The sequence below is a fragment of the Lathyrus oleraceus genome, chromosome 2 (genome assembly GCF_024323335.1).
Source record: "Lathyrus oleraceus cultivar Zhongwan6 chromosome 2, CAAS_Psat_ZW6_1.0, whole genome shotgun sequence".
In the NCBI taxonomy this organism is placed as follows: Eukaryota; Viridiplantae; Streptophyta; class Magnoliopsida; order Fabales; family Fabaceae; genus Lathyrus; species Lathyrus oleraceus.
The window spans coordinates 428,894,029-428,918,079 of NC_066580.1; the positions used below are offsets into that span (position 1 = coordinate 428,894,029).

At 38.3% G+C, this 24,051-nt stretch overlaps 3 protein-coding genes across 3 annotated transcripts; 1 reads left to right on the forward strand and 2 right to left on the reverse strand.

Moving 5' to 3' along the window:
- Nucleotides 1–5,453: 5,453 nt before the first annotated feature.
- On the forward strand, nt 5,454–6,291 carry LOC127121503 (uncharacterized). The gene is made up of 2 exons (XM_051051992.1): nt 5,454–5,832; nt 5,912–6,291. The coding sequence occupies exons 1-2, from the start codon at nt 5,692–5,694 to the stop codon at nt 6,185–6,187; spliced, it is 417 nt and encodes a 138-aa protein (XP_050907949.1). The 5' UTR covers nt 5,454–5,691; the 3' UTR covers nt 6,188–6,291.
- A 505-nt stretch (nt 6,292–6,796) lies between these two features.
- LOC127121504 (uncharacterized) lies at nt 6,797–8,044 on the reverse strand. Its single transcript, XM_051051993.1, has 2 exons — nt 7,331–8,044; nt 6,797–7,223 (listed from the first exon to the last, which is right to left on the reverse strand). The coding sequence occupies exons 1-2, from the start codon at nt 7,997–7,999 to the stop codon at nt 6,852–6,854; spliced, it is 1,041 nt and encodes a 346-aa protein (XP_050907950.1). The 5' UTR covers nt 8,000–8,044; the 3' UTR covers nt 6,797–6,851.
- Nucleotides 8,045–8,158: 114 nt separating this feature from the next.
- Nucleotides 8,159–9,969, reverse strand: LOC127123544 (uncharacterized). The gene is made up of 3 exons (XM_051053754.1): nt 9,892–9,969; nt 8,353–9,804; nt 8,159–8,275 (listed from the first exon to the last, which is right to left on the reverse strand). The coding sequence occupies exons 1-3, from the start codon at nt 9,967–9,969 to the stop codon at nt 8,159–8,161; spliced, it is 1,647 nt and encodes a 548-aa protein (XP_050909711.1).
- Nucleotides 9,970–24,051: the final 14,082 nt, after the last annotated feature.

Consider the following 24,051-nt stretch of genomic DNA (forward strand, 5'->3'; position numbering starts at 1 on the left):
AGAGAGGAAATCTTCATGCAGATAAATTCAAAGAGAAGGGCCTTAGCCAATAGTACATCAAAAGAAGATCCCCACAACAAGCCTGTGGATTATCAGAGCAACAACACAATAAGAAAGGAATAAAAAAGATCAGGACTCAGCCTCCTGTATACAAACCATAAGGACTGCTCCTCACTTCAGTCAGTAATGCCATCGTGTCGGGATGATCGGGAGATTCTATCAAACGCCGGATAAGCAAATTCCTTTTATGAATAACTCCATCCAACTTGTTGATGTGCTCTCTGTAGTAATTCCCATCGTCTTCTCCGAATACCTCTTCAAGTCTAGATTTCTTCAAACCTGCCAGCACCCTGAGTTCTTCAATCTGTTCTTGAGCCTCATTGAGTTGATCTATGATGTAACCATTAGTCGAACGGGCGCACAGAAGCTCATTGTTCTTCTCCTTCAGCAAAGTCTTCAATTTCTCCACCTGACCAGTCAGTTCGGCCACCATCTCCTCCTCCTTTGCCTTCCGAGAAGCTGAAAATGCATCCCATTGCTCTTGCCACCCAGCTAATTTACCATGAGCATCCATTAACTGTTGCTTGACTCGCCTTAACTCAGAACTGGATGATCCCAAGGCCTTGTCTGTCTTCCTGAAGAAGTCCACCTCCACAGCTAATTTCCTCTTTGCTTCCTCTTGCAATCTGACGGCTTCCCTCTTCTGATATTATGCCTCATGGAATTGATGCATATAGTCTTGCAACTTCACACTTAACTCCGAGTTTTCAGTTCGAAGCTCCTCCATGGCATTCTTCAATTTGTCATACTCCTCTCGGCTCACCATTGTTGACTTCTCAGGAGTAGGTGGATACAAAGGTTCTTCAATAGGAAACGGAAGACCAAACTCTTCAACTCTTCCTTGAAGCCACTCTTCATACTGAGGATAAGTCCTACAATCTCCTTTTCCAAGCACGGTCCTTCCTCTCTTTATCACCTTGAGCCAGGCCTCAGCTACCTTACGGGGTATAGTCAAATCAGATGAAGAATGGAAAAACAGAGATTCTTCCACATCTTTTCCAAAAGGCGGAGTCCTTAAAGCATATCCAAACTGTCTGACTGCTAGAGAAGGATTATAGTTGATTCCTTCTCTTCTTCCTATCAACGGTAGATTCAGGAAGTTCCCACAACTGTGAATAATATCCGCCCGAAGCAAGCTCTGGTCAGACCACCAAGAAATATTCTCAGCTCTCAACCCCATCAATCTCTTCGACCAACTCAACGAGTCCTCGACATCAACGAACGCTTCTGACTTGGGTAAGTGAGAACTGAACCACTTATAAAACAAAGGCGCACAACAATTCACCAATCCTCCCCTTCTATTCTCATTCCTGTGGTGCACTGAATGAAAAAAATCTCCCAACAAGGTCGGCACCGGATTTCCCAACACGAAGAGGCGTATGGCGTCTACGTCCACAAATTTCGCCACATTAGGGAACAGGACAATCCCATACACACAAAGAGCCAACACAGCATTGAAACCCCTCTGGTCACCATCTTCAAGCTTCTTCTTTGCTTCTCCCAGTAAGAAACTCAAATGAAAGCCACTGACTCCTCCCTTCTGACGCATATTAGCCTTCAAGACTGATTTTCCCAAATATGTGGCCGAAGCAACCATGTTGAGATCGGGCAGAAACTCAGAACTATAGAACAACAACTGTGACTTGATAGGAACTCTGAGAAAACTGACAATATCCTCCAAAGTAGGGACCAAAATATAATCCGGGAATGTGAAACACCTCAATGGAGGGTCATAAAACTGCAACAGTGTGAATAGAGCATCATGTTGATCCTTGGAAAGAATCGTGACGAAACTTAGAATCAAACCGTACTCCTTCCGGAATCCTTCTAGAGAATCGTGATTCATTAACTTCATCAGTTGTTGAATAGGCTCCAAACAAGCTACAGGAAACTTGTAGGCGACGTGTCTCTTTCTGCCAATATCCATCCCAGGAGAACCAGAAAACCTCGACCAGAATCAAGAAGAAGATGTAAACCCCCTAGAAATGGATAAAAATGTGTTAAATGATATGAATGCAGAATGATGTGATGCAATACAGTGACATGGAAATCAGGACTGCTGTATCTGCTTGAACATCTTTCGGGTTGCACTGTCTGAAGGGAAACCCACTGAGGAATATAATATGAGATAAAGCTCTGCTCTAGAAAACCGGGTTGGTTGAAGGTTAAGGTTTCCTGAATTTAGCCCGCCCCTCACTGGTAGGTTCTAAGAACAAAAGTTTGTCAGCTTCAGCCTTTCAGTCGAGAATAATACGTTTACCACTGATGGTTTGGCATTATTACGGGATAAAAGACCTCCACTGACTCCCCTCAACAGGACATCCTAAAGCAAGTTCCCAGCCTCGAGGTCCTCGGATTGAGCAGCGAGAGTGCGCCCACCAGAGCTAACATAAACGCGTCTCAGAGGAGAGGCCTCGACTGAGTTCTCGGGAAATGGTCACCAGAGTCGACAATTTCTAGAGGAACATTTGTCGTTATGGAACACCCATAGGACAAAATATATCCAAAAGAAACCTAGTCTGGATGTGGGTCTTCATGAACGACTTAACATAGCAACATGCCACGCAAGCCTCATGACTATCCACTCTAAAACCTGTGTGTACGCTCAAGCCTGGATAGTGGGCTTATCTCTCATAGAACATCCCACCCCAACAAACAAACAACCCACAGAACCCACAGATACAACAAACATATGTACATGAATGCAATAAGGTAAAACAGGTAAATGCTGAAAAATAAATAACTGTACAAAAGAATAAACACCCAACAAACAAGAAACCTACAAAAGCTAGGAGGGACTCGCTTAGGGAAACCGGGTCCCCAGCAGAGTCGTCAGCTGTCGCAACCTGAAAAAGGAGATGCGAAAAAACAACCGGCGAAGAGGAAATGACAGAAGAGTCGCCACCGTGCGTTATTTACCCCAAAGGAGGGAAAGGAAACGCTCGAAGTAAACCTAAAAAAAGGAAAGGAAAAGACAAGGTCTCGCAACCAAATCTTGGGTTCGGGAGCCGATTATGCGAAGGGAAGGTATTAGCACCCCTATGCATCCGTAGTACTCTACGGGATCCACTTTTGTTGTTCTTGTCTAAAGGGTGCGTGTATATCTAATGTACTATTTACTAAAAGGGGGGTCAAAAGAAAATGACTCGCACGGATGTCGCATCCACTACATACGTATCTCATCTGAATATGAGAATCAGAGTCTTCGTAGCTCGGCTACCTATGGGTTAAAGAGGAGTGTGCTCGCTAAGACATCGCGTCTTATGCCTACGTATCTCATCTGAAATGAGAATCAGAGTAAGTCGTAGTTCGGCTAACTACGGGAGCAAAGGTCTCGATTGCAACTAGGGCAAGATAAAGGGAAGGTCTCGATCGCAACGAGGCGAGAGGAAGGAATCGCAACAAGGGCGAACGCAAACAAGGATTAGTTGTTAGTTGTCAATCAAACTCGGCAAGACATCGCATCTTGTGCCTACGTATCTCATCTGAACATGAGAATCAGAGTTGTCGTAGTTCGGCTACATAGGGGTTGCCATCTGAACATGGACTTACAAAGGAGGACATCAGTTGTGTCAAAGGAGAGTGGGCAATGTGTTCACGTCCTAGCAGCAGGTGTCGTAGCTCGCTGAATCGAGTCTTAGGCAGTTACCTCTTTGCAATAGAATGGACTACATGCCACAAGATCGGAGATGCTCGGAAAGGTCTAGAAGTGGGGGAAGCTTTGCCCTAGAGTTGTCATGCGATATGTACTTAAGTGTTAGGATTTACAAATGGGAATATCTACCTAATGTTAGCATGCAAAGAATATGGGAATTCTACCTATGTTATCATACAAAAGAATAAGGGAATCCTACTTATGTTATCATACAAAAGGATATGGGAATCCTACCTATGTTATCATACAAAAGGATATGGGAATCCTACCTATGTTATCATACAAAAGAATAAGGGAAACCTACCTATGTTATCATACAAAAGGATATGGGAATCCTACCTATGTTATCATACAAAGGGTTCTATCTAATGGGTGCTACCTAATCGGAACAAGAATTGACGAGTGGAGCAAGGGGAGGTGTTAGGGATAAGGGTAGATGGCGATGCATGAAGCAATCGACTTACAAGGTTGATGGCGATGCATAAAGCAATCGACTTACAAGGTTGATGGCGATGCATAAAGCAATCGACTTACAAGGTTGATGGCGATGCATAAAGCAATCGACTTACAAAAGGGTGGATGAATACGTGCTGGTTCTGTTAGGTTTTGAAAAATGATTACTCGACGTTGGATCGAGGTTTTGATCTTGTTTTGAAATGGTTATCGAATGTTCATTTTAATTCTTGTATTAACAGATGAATAAAGAATGAAAGAATAAATATTATACATTTCATGGGAGAGGGATACATTTGTTATGAATGGGGGTTGTCATGGCAATCAAGCAATATAAATATATGCCTCATACACCATACAAGTAGGCAACAGTCAATCAACAATAAGATATTTATACAAGTATATGATCAAATCCAATAATCAAAGAATGAAATGAATGAGCATTAAACAATGTATGAGAAATATGAACATGTTAATCAATCAAACAATAGAAGCATGGATGAAAGAAACAAGTATAGAAAATATCAGATTAATCAGGCAAGTGAAACTATGCACACAAAGAATCAATGAATAATTTAATCGGGAAATGATGCAAGGATCAAATAAAATCAATATGAATGGCCTCTAATACATGGCATATGAGATGAACAAGGGAGGATCAAAATATCTCCTCAATTGCCCTAAGCAATCCCTATGTCAAACATCAATCATACAAAAGTCAACCGAAAAGTCAAGTCAACTTAAAAATTATCAAATAAATAGTAAATTAATCACAAAAATTATGAAAAATTAAACTAAGTTAGATGGGGTCAGGAAATCATCATCCCCCAAAAAGATTTCAAAAACAATGAAGATTGGTTATTGAATTAATTGAATCAAAACAAAGGTCAAACCAAAAGTCAAACAACAAGACTAGGTTAGAAATAAATCAAAAATAAATTGAAAATGGGAAATAAAAATTCAATAAAAGGTCAAGTTGACCATGAGACATTGGTCAACCATCATCCCAAAAATCAGAAGTTAAAAATAATTTTAAGGCAAGAAAATAAAATTTATGAAAAAAAGTGTGTTAAAATGGCCTATTTGAAACAAATAATCAAAATAAAATATTAACATAAAATAAAACGAAAATAAAAAATTAAAATAAATTAAAGGGTTAAATACACTTTACCCCCCTGTAATGTTAGCGAGTTTAGGGTTACCCCCCTGGTAAAGTTATTTTTTCAATACCCCCCTTATGTTATGTAGATTCCTTCATAGAACCCCCTAATATCCAGGTGGCATGGAATCTTGGTTTTTTATTTCAGACGTGGCTTTTTAATTTTTTTATTTTCACATGTGAATCTTCATTAGGTCTCCAGCATGGCATAAACTAGAAATTAGGGTTCCAAATCCATCCCTCTCTCTCTTCGTGAAATCCATCCCTATCCCAAATCCATCCCTCTCTCTCTCTTCGTGAAATCCATCCCTACCCCAAATCCATCCCTCTCTTCATCTTCGTCCGTGTCCCCTTCATCTGGGTTATGGGTGGCAGCAAGGCATCTTCCACGAGTGAAGTTGGAAACGGCTTACCAAGATGTGGATGCAATGAAACCATGAAGTTGTTGGTCTCCAAGTCAATTGAAAACCCCGGTCGCAAATTTTGGAAATGCAGGAATTATATGGTGAGCAATTTTGAAGCATTTTATTATTTTGAGTTTGATTTCGAAATTAATTGTTGGTGGTGTTTGTCTCAAATTGCAGAATGGGTGCGGTTTATTTTTGTGGGATGATTTGGTCAGTGAGTTTGCAGTGAAAGAAACCAATCCGTCCGGATGCCGCCAATGTGAAGTCAACAAGGCTTATTTGATTGAATTTGCTAAAGAGATTGTTGAGGAGATAGATTGCAGAGTCGGAAAGCTTAACAAGTTAGAAAAACTGAAGAAAAAGATTGCAATGGAAAAGAGGAAAAATTTATGGTTAATGTTTGTAATTGGTCTGTCATGGATGTTGATAGCAGCTATGGTTAAGTTAGTCTAATGAGTCTGTCATGTAATTGTTATGTCATTAGTGTTTTTCAGCAATGTAATGTTGAACTTGTAATGTGTTCATCAATGAAATGTAATCTGTTCATCAATCTTAAACTGTCAGTGCAGCATCATTATTTGATTAAACTTTCAGCATTCAATCTACCAATAATGACAGAAAAAAGTTATATCATAATGAAAGAGCAAAATTGCAAAATCATCAGAAAACTACAGAACAATTTTATAGTCAGTAATTCTAAAGAAAATATGACATAGTAAACATATAAATAAATTGAAATATATTAATGTAGTCTATCTCTTAAACTTTTTCAGTGCAGAATTCAAGGTGAATGTAATTAAATACTTTGGCTTTTTCTTTAGGTCCTGCAGAATTCATGGTTTTGTTGTAAGATTAGTGCACAGACTAGCCATGGCTCTCTGCAGAATTCATGGTTTATGAAAAACAAGAAAAAAATGTGACAGACTAGCCATTGTGTTTTATAGACAATACACACCAATAATGTTAAACTGATACATTAGAATTGATCATCACAGTAAGTGCATATGTTTGTTACAAAAGGATTACAAAATACATGTCTTCAAAGATCAGTTGGCATTACAAAAGAGTTTTCCAAAAGGATTACAAAATACATAGCAGAAACATAATAATCAGTCCCTCATTTTGAAGTGGGTATGTCTTCATTTTCTGGTAGGGTAATTGGTTTGTCACTAGATATTCCTTCACCTGTTATGGGTCTTTTAAACCAACTCAACTTGATCCTCTCACTTTGCCTTCTTTTGATGATAGGTTTTTTTTCAACCCTTTTTCTGGATTGTTTTGTGATTGAGGCAGCCACACTAGATCCTGTTTGACTCATAATAGTTGGAACAGGCATATCAGTTGGAGGCTGTGGATCAGTTGGAACAGGCACATTTGTTGGAACAGTCATATCAGTTGCAGTTGGGGCAGGCATATCAGATGCAGTTGGCATATCATTTGCAGTTGGCATATCAGTTGCAGTTGGCACATGTCCTTTTTTAGGTTTTCTCTACAATGTAAGACACAATGTATGGTTGTCATCACAATGCATATCACAATGAAGAATGTAAGACAGAATGTAGAATGTAAGACAAAATGTATATCACAATGAATTACCTTTCTTTTAAGTGCATTGGGATCCTGAGTGGTAGCCTTACAAGTCATAGCATTGTGACCAAAATTATCACATTTGGTGCACTTATATGCAACACCAGATCTTCTCTTCCTTGCACCATCCTCTCCACTTTCTCTTATCCTAATCTTCTTAGGTCTACCAGGACCATTTTTATATGCAGGTGGTAGAGGTGGTTCCATCTCAACTTCTGGCCACATATCTTGACCATTGATTGGACTTACTGAAAATCCATAACATAGTGCAAACTTTTCTCTTGTGTAACAAGCATCAACAAATTCATCAGGGTTTTGCTTTCTATAACTCAGAGCAGCTACAGCATGCCTACATGGAATTCCTACTAATTCCCAAAAATTACAACTACATGACCTTTTAGCAATGTCAACAATAAATTCATGTGTGTTGTAACTATGTGTAACCTGAAAAGTCTCAGCAATTGACCATGTTGGCAACCAATGACCACTATTGAACACCTCATTATCTAACCTTCTCCTAGGTATTGGCATCACCTTATGTGGCCAATTTTCTAGTTTACTTGCAGAGGTGGATAACCTATTCATCAGATATTTTCTTATCCACTCACACATTGTGAGTATAGGTTTGTCCCTAGCAGCTAGAATGGTAGCATTAAAAGACTCTGAGATATTATTCATCAATGTATCACATTTAGGGTAAAAAGAAAAGGCATGCTTACACCAGCTTTTGGTAGGAACAGCCATCAACCAAGTCCAAGCATTGGGATCTGCATTCTTCAATTCATTCATCTTTTGGACCCATGCCTGATCGTATGTGGCTTTAGCAGCTCCCATCATTCAATCTCTAATAAGGGCTCCTCCACCAAACCTTTTCTTGAAATTAGCATACAAGTGCCTAAGACATAATCTATGCTCAATAGTATCAGACAATTCTTCAAATACAGCCACAAGTCCCTGATACAAAATAGAAATTTTTTCAACATTTAGAGAATAGAATAATTTGCAACAGAAAGATAGAGTTAAATACATACCTTCTGTTGATCAGAGATAAATACATATCTTCTATCCTGACCAATGTCCTCCATTAGTAGTTGTATAAACCATCTCCAACTCTCCTTTGTTTCATTTTCAACCACACCAAATGCCAAAGGGAAGTATTGATCATTAGCATCCCTGCCTACAGCAATAAGTAACTGTCCACCATACTTGGTCTTTAAGTGACATCCATCAACCCCCACAAATGGTCTGCATCCATGAACAAAGCCTTTCTTACAGCCATCAAAACAGAAATAAAATGACCCAAACCTTGGTTGTATGGATGGACTAGGTCTTTCTACATTTATCTTCACAGTGTTGCCATGGTTTACCCTTCTTAGTTCTTCTGCATACCTCCATATGGAAGTATACTGATTGTCAGCATCACCTTCAATTATCTTCTTGGCAATTAGCTTAGCCCTCCATGCTTTTGCAACAATAATACCCACAGAATATGTTTGCCTCATATCTTGGATGATGTCTCTTATCCTGACTGTATCAGAAGTTTGCATCCTCTTTACCACATGCTTGGCCACCCACTTTGAGCTAGCAGACTTGTTGTTCAAAACCCTAGCACATGTGTGCTTATGTACAAGTGTTTTTATAGCAAAAGTCTCCTTGTGGCCCACCTTAGAGCATAAGACTAAAAACCCACATTTATGCTTACACACCACCCTTACCCTATCTCCCTCATTTTTCACAAAAGAAATTTCCCTCCCATTAAGCACTGACCACTCACGGATAGCTGCCCTAAAGTCATCAAGTGTGTTGAATTCCATACCCCACTTGAATATAAAGTCTTTGTTTAGATGCTCTTTCCTAAACCTAGCATACTTGGGCCTTTCTTCATCACAAGAATCATCTGGGTCAGAACTATTCAACTCATCACTATAGTATACATCATCTGAATCCATACTCTTATTGGGCTCCTCCATACTGTTATTGGGCTCCTCCCTAATAGGCTTAGTAACATCTATTCCTTCAAAACCATCAAAGTAAGCAGTAGCTCTTTCATCTTCACTGTCATCTAACCCCTCTACCTTCTCCTCATCTAACCCATCAATTCCATTATCAGGGGGGTGGTCATCATCATTCACACATTTAGGTTCCCTATCAGCAGGGTCCATGTTCCCAGTACTATGTTCAACATACAAATCTCCTTTCACATTCATTGCACTAAAGTATAGAGCAAAATCATCAACAGCATCATCATCTTTCCTAATCAGAAAAAAACCATCTTGAATTTCTAAAACTTTTGTCCATACCCTAACACAATCAGCCTTATACCCTAACCTACTCAACAACTTCTCAATGTTATCCATGTTCCAATTTGAAACATGTATCCCATTAACTGTCGTATCCGTACCCCCTCTGTATATAATTTCTTCTTCAAAAACCCTGTAAAATTCACCCCCATGGTGGAGTGTAACACTAAAGTGTTGTGAATCCTGTCAATATATTATACCCACATGTCAAAGATTGTTGATTTCAAAATTTTACCCTACGACATTGATGAACTTCAAATTTTTACTAACCTCGGACTTTGGACACTTCACTGAGCTCGTCTTCACTGAGCTGGATCGCTTCTTCGTATTCGCTGAGGTTGTCTTCATCTTCGTCTTCACTGCGGTCGTCTTTCTCGTTTGCTTCGTTCCCTGCATTCTTCTTCTTCGTCTTCGTCTTCCCCTGGAAATTTCGTCTTCGTCTTCCCTGCTATGTTCAGAACCCTAATTTTCTAAGGGGGTATTTGAAATTAAAAAGTGTAAAATGACACATAATCACTTTAACAAAATTAAAAATATGCCAGGTGTAGGACCTCTTATTAGATTCCATGCCACCTGGATATTAGGGGGTTCTATGAAGGAATCTACATAACATAAGGGCGGGTTTACAAAAAATATTTTTACAGGGGGGTAATCCTAAACTCGCTAACATTACAGGGGGGAAAAGTGTATTTAACCCTAAATTAAATAACACATTAAGGAAGCTAAAAAATATTTTTGGGTATTTTTAGGAATAAATAAAATATTTTTTATTAACTAAATCAAAACAGAATAAAAAAAATGAATAAAAATGAAATGAAATAATGGAAATGGGCCAAGCTGGGGGGGTGCTGGTAGCAGTGCGCGTGAGGCCCAGATCCAACATGATTTAATTGTGTGACAGCAATAAAAATGTGACATTAAAAAAAATGCATGTGACCTAATTTGGACCGGTCAGCTCCCACTTAATACACAAAAGGACAAAAAGAAAACGGACGGACATGATGGAAACTGGACACGCGATCTAGCGGTCCAGATCGCGCCACAAACACGTTTCCATGCAAAACCAGAAAACCTCTTAAAATCCATGCACAACCAGCAAACAAAACGTGAAAACGCGAGCAAGTTCCTCTACTTTCCAAACAACATTTCTCACTCTATGGTACACCAAATGCCATGCCGTAAAAAGCAAAGTTCGGGTTTGAAGCAAGAAGAACATCATGGTATTTTGTTTTAGTGAAAATGATGGCTCTAACATAAAGAAATATGAACAGCAAGATGGCCTCATGAGCACAAGTGTGATCAGAAAAATTAACATTTACAAAACTCAACAAAACAAACAAGCATATGGTTAGCAATGTACACAAGCATGGAACAAAATATGAGCATGGCAAAATAGCATGATGATGAGCATGGTGGTGGCATGAAAAAAAACAACAATAGAAAAGCATAATGGTAAGCATGAGATATTATTCATGGAGGGAAGAGCACAAGTGTACCTAGTGGAAAAGTAATCCACTGTCCCTTGGTATTGGAGGAGTGGAAGAGGAAAGAGAGCTGCCTCTTGGTGCTTTTACTTCAAAAGCTTGTGGAATGAAAATGGAGGGAGAGCAACTTTGTTCACTTGCCTTGCTTTTGCTTCAAACGAAAATGGCAGCCACCACCCTCAGATTAAGGTTTTTTCTGGTTTATATATGTTGGTTCAAAGTGTCTTTAAGGGGTTAAGTCCAATTTGATTTAGTTGTGTGCATTTGGAACAAATTTGGCAAGGTGAGGTGGTATTAGGAAATGACTTATTTTGGCATGGTTTAAGTGAGTTGAACCAAAAGTACATGATCAAATGAGGAAAAGCATGTGGCTGGTCGATTTTGGTGGTCTGGCTGCAGCAAGGCAAGGCTTGAAAATAAGTTCAAATGAGTGACTTTTGGACTATGTATCTTGATGATGGTGTGACCAAATGGCAAGGCAATGAAAGCAGTAGCAAGAGGGCATGGAACTTAGCATTTTCCATGTTGAACATATCTTGAAATGATGAGTGGAAAGGGATGGAAAATAGCCATGAAGTTCAGGTTTCAAGGCTGCAAAAACAGTTGGGCCAGTTTGGCCTAAATGCTGTCCAAAAGTTTAGTTCATGATGCCAACTTTAGATGGATGCATCTCTCAAACCAATAATCCAAATGAGGTGATTCCAAAAGGATGTGGAAGAGGGCATAACAAGGTACAATTGTCATGAAGAAAGTGTTTCCATAAGATGCCTTGAAGTGCAAGAAATCTGGCCCATAAGTCTTGACAAATTTTGCAAGTTTTGGACTTGGAAAATTTTCTAAGTGTCTTAAAATAAAGTCCTACTTTGACCAAGCATAACTTTCTCAATTTTAATCCAAATGAAACAAACTATATATCTCTAGAAAGCTTGGAACAAGAGGAACAACTTTCATGTTGGAGAAATTCTCAAATGGAGATTGCATCTTGATGGAAAATTGGCTTAAAGTGGATGCAAAAACCATAAAAACTTGCCTTAAATGGAAAGTCAAACATTTCCACATTTAGTAACTTTTCCAACTCTTGATTAAATGGTGAATCCATGATCCAATCTTGATCAAATTTCACATGTGGGCTTCGTTGGGCATGAATTTTGGGATTCCACCTTCAAAATGTCAGGAGTTGACTTTTTGACCCACAATTGACTTTTCCCAAACCGTCTAATTCCCGATTCCATTGATCAATTGAGGCACCTCTGGCTCAAATAAAGAGCTGATTTTTTGCATGTAGATCCTTGTGGACATGTGGAGGGCCATGGAAATGAGTTTCATTCAAAGAATCAGAAATAAACCGATTTTATACCAAACCCTAGTTTTAGGGCAATAATGACTAGGATCTGATTGCACTGATTGCCAATGGATCTTTCTGTGATAATTGTGGATCTTCTTAGGCCAAGATGCCTCTATAATCATGACATGAATGAGCCCTTTCACTTCCAACCAAACCTTGCCTGTTGCAGGTAGCCATGAAACCCTAATTTCTGATTAAATCCATATACACCATCTGAGAGCTCTGAATCTTCCACTGATGAACTGAGGACCATAATAAGACATATGGGACCCCTTGAGACTTGTATATTTGGAGAATGAAATTCAATTCTCAGTCTTTCTCTGTGTAGTCTCCTTCTGTTAAGGAGTGATCAATAAAACCTCGATCTCCCAAGTCACTGATGTAGTATGCAATGAGTATGACCTAGTATGATGCTAATGCAATGTGAAACACAATCTCACGCTTCCAAGAAAAATGAAGGGTAAATTTTGGGGTATTACAATATTGATATTCCTTGCCCTCTTCTGGATAATTGCTCTGAGTAAGCAATTTTATCCCCAGCGAGTCTTTCCCCCTTTTTGTGGATAATTGCTCTGAGTAAGCAATTTTATCCCCAGCGGGTTGCTCCCCTTCTTTTGGATAGTTGCTTTGATTGCAATTCATCCCAGTGAGTTATCCTTCGTCTACCCTGTTGTTGTTGGTAACGATTGGTTCTCCCTGATTGGTCATCTTTATATACCTAGTTTGGTATCCCGATGCCTTTCTCCTTCGGTCGATTTATCCTTTATTAACCCAGTAATCGGTTATGGATAATCTTCCATGCGAGTATATTATCTACGTTCTGACGGTAATATATAATATATCTCATGCACTCTTCTGTCGAAACCTTTTGGTCTTTCCCCAATTGAGTAAGATTCGTATTTCCTGTTTTAGGAATCGAATATCCTTTTCCGTAGTTTTCTACCCAGTATTCGGTAGATGTAATCCCCTCTTTGCGGTTATCTTCATCCAGTATTCGATGTTGATATTTCCCCATTTGTTTGGATAATTACCGTATGCTTGCAATTTATCCCCTGTGAGTCACCTCTCATTTATCCTTTGTTGATAATGATTGTTTCTCCCTTTGGTCGGTCACCTATTATATACCCAGTAACCGGTATCTCTGGTGTTCCCTCCATGCGAGTATACTATCCACGTTATGACGGTAATGGATAATATATCTCATGCACTCTTTGGTCGAAGTCTTTTGTTGTTTTTCCCCAATTGAGTAAGATTCGTATTTCCTGTTTTGGAATCGAATATCCATCCTATAAACAAGTCTGCTTTTCTAGCTTTCTTCAGGATGATGAGTGTTTTGGAAGTAAAAACCAATTCACGTTTCGGTCGGTCACCTATTATATACCCAGTAACCGGTATCCCTGGTGTTCCTTCCATGCGAGTATACTATCCATGTTCTGACGGTAATGGATAATATATCTCCTGCGCTCCTTGGTTGAAGCCTTCTGTCCTTCCCCATTTGAGTAAGGTTCGTTTTCCCTTTGTGGAGTCGAATGTCCATCCTGTAAGTCGATTTGCTTTTTTCAAGCCCTCCTTTCTGATGATGAGTGTTTTGGAAGTAAACCCCAATTCACGCTTTGGTTGGTCACCTATTATATACCCAGTAACCGGTATCCCTGGTGTTCCTTCCTTTCTGCTCTCTATTATGACCTTGGTCCCCTGTGGAGTCAGATTTTCCTGAGTTGATGTACCTTTTCAGGTCTTCCTCAGATGTTTTTGGTTGATTGATATCTCTCACCCTTATACCGGTCTTAGATATTCATTCTTCCCGAGCGTGTTGTTCTTTCACCCAGTAACCGGTGTTCAGATCACATGTCTCTTTGAGCTTGTTACCCAGTAGCTGGTAACACCTCACCCCTTTTGCTTCCCCTGGAGAGCCTTTGTTAAGACTTCCCCATCAGAGTATTTCTGTTGTGATCTTTCTCTTGTGTTGTGTTGGCGTTTTCCCCAATACATGCATTTTCCCGGCAGAGTTGTCTTGTCAGCTCTTTCCCCAGTCCGAGTCCGGATTTTTATCCGAAGTATCCTTTGTGGATAGTTTTGCTATGTTGGCGTTTTCCCCAATACACGCATCTTTGAGTCAGCTTGAGTCTTTCCATTGGATTTGTCTTCCTGTGGAAATCTTTCCCCAACTGTGAGTCCTTTACTCCCTAGTAAAGTCCCCTAATTCTAAGTCGTGTCCTGCTCATGCATTTTTTCGTTTTTATCCCCATAAGAGTCCTGTTAGAGTCTCTGTATTCCTAGTGAGTGTATTACTCCAATGGATTGTCTTTTCTCCTGATTTCTTTTATTCTTTGTGGACCCATATCCCCACAGAGTTTTGTTTGTTTTGCATTCATACATTTGCATCATGAGGTCTCTCAGGGACCAAAATTTGTCTCTTTGTTATTATTTAAGCCCATCCTACCGCGTCGAGATGAAGATTTTAACCTTCATTTCTCCGGCTGGAATGACCTTAAATAGGGGCATCTGTAAGACCCCAATTTTGTCCCTAAGATCCCTCATGGCATCATATCATAGCATTGCATAGCCTCAAGGATCTTTGAGCATCTTGCCTTCCTTTCCTTTGGGTGGGGATCTCCTGTGAGTGGTTTGAGATCACTAGGCATTGCTTGCATTGTATATCATTGCTTTTCTTGTTTTAATCATTAACCAAAAGTACCAAAAATATGTCATCTAACATTTATTTTGCAGTCTAAGTAGCCACAAGTCAGGCAATTCAAGGTTTTCCTTTGTACAAGAGCAGATGGTATTTTCTTGGTATGAGGACCACATGTCATTATCTTGAGCCTATATGAGCTAGAGATTCATTTTGGAGCAAATTCCCCAAGTGGTTGAAGCTCAAAATCATCAGGCATTGTCAAGGTCATCTGAGGACCATTCAATCAACTGTGCAGTCAATTGAAGGCTTTGAGGTGTGGGAAATGATTTAAGACATCCCATTCATGCTCAAACAAGGTCTATTCATCATGTCAAACATCTAGCTTGAAGATTTTGAAGTCAAATCAAAAGTTTCCCAAAATGGAAAGTGACCTGTAATTTCAAGTTTCCAAAAATGGCAAGTTTTTGGTCCATATTCAACTTGACTTTACAACATCAAAGAAGCTTCAAATGAATTTTTGGTCAACATGAAAGTTGAAGATCTCTCTCTCCCATTTCCAAAAAGTCTAAGATCATGATCATCTGATGAATGGTTGAGAAGTTATGATCCAATAATTGCAAAGTGTGCTTGGAACTTCAAAATGCCATAACTTTTGATCCAAAACTCCAAATTGAGTCCCTCTTTTTGAAATTTGCTCCTTGTGACCTATATTTTCCAAATCCAACATTGCATTGCATGAAATTTATTCATATGATCATTTGCCCATGCATGTGTATTTTGGAGGGAAAATGGAGAATTTAAATTCTATTGATCATACATGAAAAATACCATTGCCATTGTGTTCCTTGGTTGATTTTAAGAGCATTTGAGCCATGCATGTGCACTGTTCACGTGTGCCTTGCCATGCATAGGTGTTTTTACTAATTTTGGTCATGCACCTCATTTTCATTAATCTCCAATTAACCAATGCCTAATTACATTTTCAGTATGATTAGTACATGGTATAAAACCTAAATCATAACAGAATTTTAGAACAATCACATTCTAGATCTAAAATTTTCTTTCCCTCCAAATTTTTCTCTCAATTGAAACTTCAAATTTTTGCACACAACTCATTGATTTTACTGCATAATTGTGTTCATTGAGTGTGATTGATGAAGAATCAAGCATTGGATTGAAGATTTTGGCCAAGATTCGTGCACATCAAGCTCATGAAGATGAACATGGAAGCTTCAAATTGATCAAGATCCAAGCTTTTTCAAGTCATATTTCGTGCATAAAGCTTCACTACAAGGTTGATATAGGAGATCTGGAGGATTAGAGCTCTTGAATCCACTGTCTTCATCCACTGCTCTTTAAGAAGGTTGGATTTCGAATCTCTTAATTCTTCATTTTATGCACATGATATTGGAGATCTTTTCATGCTGATTATGCTGATGCTTTTAGATTTTAAAATGAATGAATATTGAGTGAGATATGAAGGTTTAAAGTTTGTATGTGCAAAATGTTTTCGATCGATCCGTCCATTATGTGATGAATTAGGATTAGACATTGTTGGATTCATATTCCTCATGAAAAGATCTTTCGACCCATGTATCGTATGCGCGTTTCTGGATTTTTTTTATGATGTTACTGTAGCGCCACCGGTTCCATTGAGGAAGACGGTGGAAACCACCGTCCAAGCCACCGTCTGCAAAAGCGCTAGGGTTTTGCCCTATAAGCGCTGGCGTGGCTTCTGCATGGCGTATTCATTGGCTCCCGTTTCTTTGACCTGTTCCACGTACGCGTTGACTGTGAGTTGGCATGCCAACTCAATTAGTGGAACGCTGCGTTTCACTTATTGAAACGCGCTTGTAACCTCAGCGTCCTCAGTTCGATTCCAGCGTTCTGCTTGCTTTGATTTTCCATTTTGTTTTATGCTAGCGCTTATGATGACTTACATGTCTTGAGTTCAAACCATGGCTGATGCATTGTTCCAATTTCTCATTTCAATTATTATTTTCTACATGTTTCCACATTATTCCATTATTTTCATCAAATTCAAAAAAATCATAAAAAATAGAATATGTGTCCAATTTAATCCATTCTTTTTTTCACATGTTCATCTTGATGTCTAGTATTTTATGATGTTGATTTCCTGATTTTATCATTTCTGGATTTTTAATTGTGAACTATTATTTGAACATGATGCAAATGTGACATGTTATGCTCTTTGACTTGTGAAATGCTCATACTTATTCCAATTGCCTTGAAATTTGACATGCTCATTCATGACACATAACATGATCTTTTGGATTTTGTTTGGCATTTTTACCATTCTCTAACACTGTTTTAGACACATGGACATGTTGTGCAACATTTGGTGTCACATTCTTGATCTCATACTTGTGCATTTTCATTCACATGTCAATTGAGCTTTTCTGATTCTAATTTTTTGCATGATGCTTGTGTTTAACATGTTGTGTGCACATATAAATTTTCATGATCATTGGATTCATTTCTGTTTTAATGTGGATTTTCTATGTTTGATGTCCAATTATGATCATCTTGCTTGCCTCTGCCTTATCTTGTTCATTAGATGGCTTTGCCTATTGATTTAGACTTGGTCCTTTTTAGGACATGTTCTTACTTGAATAAATGTGCTTCATGTTGAATATCAACTTCTGTTTTGACTTTTTGCTTTGCCTTTGACCCTAGTCTTTGCACTAGTGGTTTGTACTCACCTTTTGAGCTTTGTATTTCAGGTTCAAGCATTTAGTTCTAATGGATGATATGCTCTCATTACTTGAGATGCAAGTTACTTTGGTTAACTAATTTTGATTGTGTTGTAGGTCCTTTAGTGGTGAATTCACTTGAGTGATTGCCTTTTATGGCCTACATGTTGTACATATTGGAAACCACTGTTGTTGTCTGTTGGTTGTTTTGTCTGAATATCCTACTGATTGTTTGGCTTTTCATACATGTACATTAGTCGCTTTTAGCTCATTACTTGAGCTTTGCTTTGCTTGTGGTTGGTATACCACTTAGGTAACCTCTCTAACTCCATGTAGTCTGGAAGCCCTGTCGTTTCTTTTGGCAGGCATTTGGCTGAAGTCCTCCTTAAGAGGCAATGTCTGTGATTGTTTATATTTGTGCTAAAGAACTCCTTGTCGAGGCATGTTACTTAAGTCCTCCTAAGTGAAGAGGCAATTGACAGATAGAAGGGATTTGCAATCAATCCCCTATTAATCAGTTGAGTCTTTCATTATGCTCGCACTACGTGCTGAAGCTTTTGAATAAACACCCAAAATCTTGTATAGAGTCAGTCATGTGGAATAGGGTCCCTCATTCTGGATCCCCACACCTTTTTTGATTCAAGCTCACCCAGGCCAGGGTTAAGAGCATGAGGTCTAATCCTCATTTCCTTTCATCAGCTTCACCCTAACTCTCAATGTTAGCGGTTAAGAGCTCAAAAACACCCCTTACAGATTTGGCTTGTTTGTCGAGATTGATATGACCCCTTGACTAAAGCCCAACTTTGTCTGAGCCTCTTGCTTGTGTATAGAGTGTGATAATTGATTGATGTGATTGCTTGTGTTTGCATTTGCATATGTTTTTTTGCATTTGTTGTTTGATTTGTTTGAGGAGACAGATGTAAGACCATTGATTGGCTATCTGTTTCCTGTTCCTTTTGGGGAGCTGGATATAAGACCAGTTATTGGCACTCCATTTCCTGTTTTGTTTCCTTTGTGGAGCCAGATGTAAGACCATTGATTGGCTATCTGTTTCCTGTTCCTTTTGGGGAGCTGGATATAAGACCAGTTATTGGCACTCCATTTCCTGTTTTGTTTCCTTTGTGGAGCCAGATGTAAGACCATTGATTGGCTATCTGTTTCCTGTTCCTTTTGGGGAGTTGGATATAAGACCAGTTATTGGCACTCCATTTCCTGTTTTGTTTCCTTTGTGGAGCCAGATGTAAGACCATTGATTGGCTATCTCTTTCCTGTTCCTTTTGGGGAGCTGGATATAAGACCAGTTATTGGCACTCCATTTCCTGTTTTGTTTCCTTTGTGGAGCTAGATGTAAGACCATTGATTGGCTATTTGTTTCCTGTTCCTTTTGGGGCGCTGGATATAAGACCAGTTATTGGCACTCCATTTCCTGTTTTGTTTCCTTTGTGGAGCTAGATGTAAGACCATTGATTGGCTATCTGTTTCCTGTTCCTTTTGTGGAGTTAGATGTAAGACCATTGATTGGCTATCTGTTTCCCATGTTGCTTTGTGGGGTTGGACGTAAGACCATTTATTGGCACTCCGTTTCCCATCTCGTTTCGGAGTTGGATGTAAGACCATTTATTGGCACCCCATTTCCAACTTTGTTCTTTTTGAACTTGCTTATTTGTTTATGCTTTGTATTGTTTAATTCCAAAGGAACTTACTTGGATCATTTCTATGATCTTGAGAAAGGAATTCCTGCTTGTGGCGTTGTCCCTTATCCATCACCTCTTGCATGCTTAACCTTGAACCCTTTTTCATCCTTAAACCCAAAAAACCAAAATTGTGCAAACTTCTGATTCTTTTTCAAACTAGAAACTTAGGCCATATGCCCCTGATTTTTTTTTCAAACTTCTTTTCATGAATAATCATTGTAATTGAACTTAACTCATACTTTGACCATATTTTGTGAATACTCTAATTGGTTAACTTAACCCACTCAATTGTTTCTGTGGCTCTGTGCCCATTCCTTAATCAAATTTTCATACATTAGCCGTAGATCTGAATTATCTTAGTGGTTGATGTAAATCTCACCGCATCCTTAGTGAGTTGATTGTAAGACTTCCATACTTATTATAGGGTTAACCCCTCACTAGTATGTTGAAGCCATCCTCACATGGTGGATTGTTGGTTCAGGTCGAGTGTTCTCCCTTTGATAATGAAAGACCTTAAGGCTTTTGTTTAAAATCAATCCACTCATTTTTTGGAAATCTTTTAGCCGAACTACGAGGTTTTGATCCTGTTAAGGTACGTAGGCAATGGATTCATCCATCCAAACACAAAAATAATAAACTTGTACATTCTTTTCTCACCTCTTCCCTCATGTTTGCACAATAAACTTTCATAAACAATACTTTTTGCAACAAATTGTGAAAAGGGTTCCCTAGGAGTACCTAGGATGTTGTGGGTGCCTAACACCTTCCCACAACATAATTACCCCCTTACCCAGATCTCTGTACCCCTTTTATTAGTTTTCTTTGTAAAACTTCTTAGGCTTTTGTTTGCTTTCTAGCCATTCCTTTGGATAAATAGAAGTGCGGTGGCGACTCTACTTTGTATGCTTTGCTTTTGATTTAGTCAATAAATCTAAAGGTAATGAATACACTGCTAAAATATCAAAAGTAATAAAAATATGAATATTTAAGGAAATAAAGAATGCGATAAATAACATAAAGATAAATCAAGTAAAACGATAAAGATAAACACCAAAAAAGAACAAAGAAACAAACCAAACTATGCTTGACTTGCTTATGGAGTCCCTAACAGAGTCACCAACTATCACACCGTAAAAAATACCTTAGTGCTCGTGACGAGTTCTCCATCCTCTACTGTATGATCTTAAATGCATTGGAAGTTTGTTTCCATACAATGACGATCTTGGGCCATTATAACTTCATTATCTGGAATGAAAGAGAGAAGTTTCTAATGATATTCGAAGCAACAAAAACACATTGATATTTTTTTTGCTCGCCCTTCGTCATATAAATCAAATAGACCCTCTTCATCAAATCGTAACTCTGAAAAGCGAGTTTTTATTGTGCCATTTTGTTGTGTTGATTATGTACTGGAAGATCTAGATCCTAGACTAGGCCGTTGGAGAACACTAGTAGATCCCAAAGTCTGATACCTATTTCCAAATCTAGTTGCAACCGAATTTGCACCTAACGACCTGACCCTTGATATCCTGACTAGATCATGCGGGAGTGCTATGTCACGCCAGTCATCAGTCATCGCTCGCTAGCAATCTTCAACCTGTAATCCATATTAACTTCATCAAAGTTATAAAGTGAACCTATAGCAGCTGCCCGAGCATCAATGATCGGTAAGTTGATAAGGTCAATTAAACATTTGTGTATATGTGGAAAAAATGATAGCAAGAAAGCTTTGTTGTCAGGATTAATGATCAATCGCCCAAGTAATTCAACAGCAACATAATGGCAAGCTTTGACAGGAGAATTCAATATCCCCATGATGACCTTACCTACACGTTTATGTGTTATTTTAATAAATGAAGGCTTGGACGAGCTGAACATTCAAAGATCCAATATTGGAGCCATAATTAGTTCCTGACGAACCAATCAAATTCTCAAAAATCGGTGTAGTGCTTACAATATATTCTTCACCATATTTTCCTAATGATGTTTGCAATTTCATATTCAAACTTTCTTCGTGATTTTTCAGGCCGAGTCCAAGTCTGTTGCTTGCATGATCAAAGAGATGGAATTCTAGTGGCTGCAATGCTTCCCAAGACATACTCGTCGGTTCCAGGGCGAAACTTGTCAAATCGATAATCAATCCTAAAATGCAAAATCGGGGTCATTTAATAAGTGGTAAATCTCTTGGGTTTTATGATGCATCATTCCCCCTAGCTAGATCATGAACCTCTCCATAATTCAATTGAACTGCAACCTGGTTCTTGATGTAGGGTTAATGTGTTGTAGTTAATTATTAGTTATGGACTGCTAATTGTTGTAGCTGTGGACTTTGTTAGATAGATGAGTTTAGTTAAGTTGCAACTGTTATGCTTCTCAGTTAGAAAGAAATATTGATCACGTTTGTGTGTTTGGTATGTTTTGCAAGGATGTTTGGGCTTGGTAAATGAGTATGAAGAATTATTTTGAAAGGTTAAGCATGACATTTGTTTTGGTTCATGTTGAAATGAGCAAGTCAAGTCATTTGGAGAAATCTTGAGATCAAGGCACAAGGTTACATGTCTTGAGGATGCAAAAAGTGAGAGACTTACAATTAGGGGTTATAGAGTTGACTTTGGTCAACTAGTTAACAAAAAAGTCAACTATAGGTCAAAGATGTATTTTTTGTGTTTGTAAAGTCTTGAATTTTTGTGTAATGACTTGTAATGACCTCTTTTGTAATGAAATTGATGATTTGGTAATGAAGTGACTTTTTGAATATATTTGTGTAATTTGTGGTTTAAGAAAAAGGCTTTCCCTCCAAAAATGAATTTGAATTTGATCTTGAACTTGCCATATTTTGAAATGGGATGCCCTTAACTACTTGAATGAAAAGTGTCATGTCATGAATTCATCGATCAACCAATCCTAAGTTAGTCACTAGGTAACTCTAATATGGATAACATGATCAGATAACCAAAACCAAGGATTAGGGTTTCCCTGAGGACTTGACCAAGATCAATCCACCAATTTATTTGCATCCATAATCAAAATGTCCCGATGAACCAACATGACCATACGCTTGCAAATTCTACTTAAATAACAAAGGACCTTTGAATCAAATGGTGTTATTTGAAGAATGCACTTGTGAAGTAATGACCTAAGTGATTATGACCTGAATATGTATATGAATGAATGATTGTACATAAATGAATAGTTAATAAGAGAACTATGTATGCAAGTGGATGTAGCAATAAGCCAGATAAAAATAAAAAGATAAGACAAATTTTTGGGTATGACACTAGCCAATTCACTGGGATGAGTTTCTTTATCAGACGAGTTGGTATTTTTATATTTATTTTTTGGTTTAATTAAAATTTTAGTCCTCTATTTTAAAATACAATTTTATTAATATGTATAATTATATTAAATATTTATAATAACTAAATAATATTAAAATTACAAATTTAAAATTTTGTCAAAATTTAAGAATCAAACTTGGTCAAAACTACTAAACTTTGTATTTTTTACCAAAAACACTATGAATCCTTTTATATTTAATTTTATCAAAGAGAATTGTATATTCTATAATTACAATATTTCTTTTTGAAAAAGTTTTACACAATCTATATCAAAAAAATTTATTTTATAAATATCTTTTTGAATCAGAATTCACGCGGCTCGACTAATCATTCAGTTATTCAATGAATAATCCAATGATTCATTAGCTTCGGATGTCAGCAGAAAAAGTAGGGGATCTGTTTCCCATGGGTTACTTAAACTACCTGGTGACTCGCCAACCAAAAGGCACCAACAACATAACAACTCACTTTCTCTGCACACGAACCCTAATTTCCTTTCCTTTTCACCTCTGAAGATTTCATCTCCGTTATCTTCTTCTTTTCAAATTGCAAACACCTCTATTACTCTCTCAAGGTTTGTTTCTATTCCCCTCTTTCATTCACCACTCTTCCTCTCAATTTCACCCCCAATTTTCTGTTTCACCAACTAGGGTTGTTGAATTTCGTTTTGGGTAATATTTTAGCTTCTTCCAATTAGCTTGTTGTAGCTTTTAGAAGATATTATCATGTTTTGTGTTCGAGATCAAAGGGGGTGTTTGTTTGATACGTTAATTATTTCGACGATCGTAAAGTTTGGTTTCTTATGCAGTTTATGAATTGCAAAGAGCTAGTTCCAAAAACCGGGTTTTCTGTTTTTACCGGCGAAAATGTGTTCGAAATTGGAATGAGTTTTACTTTCACTAACTCTATGATATATGTGTGTTGCTAACTTGTTATTGTTTTTTTTTATCATGCAGTGACTATTGGTGAGAAATGCAGGATCCAAGGATTCCTTTGTCCGAGAATACATTGAGTATTAAGCCAAAGAAGAAGAAAAACCCAACCCAAAAGGCGTCTTTACTTCAGGTGCAAGGGAATATTGTTATCGGAGAGGGAAAGACTCCTCTGCCATTGAAATCAAGACACAAGGGTTCCAAAAGACCCATAATGACTGAAGTCTCGCCGTCTTTTCAGAAACCAGAAGGTTCCAATTCAGATTTGTTGCCCGACTCCTCTGC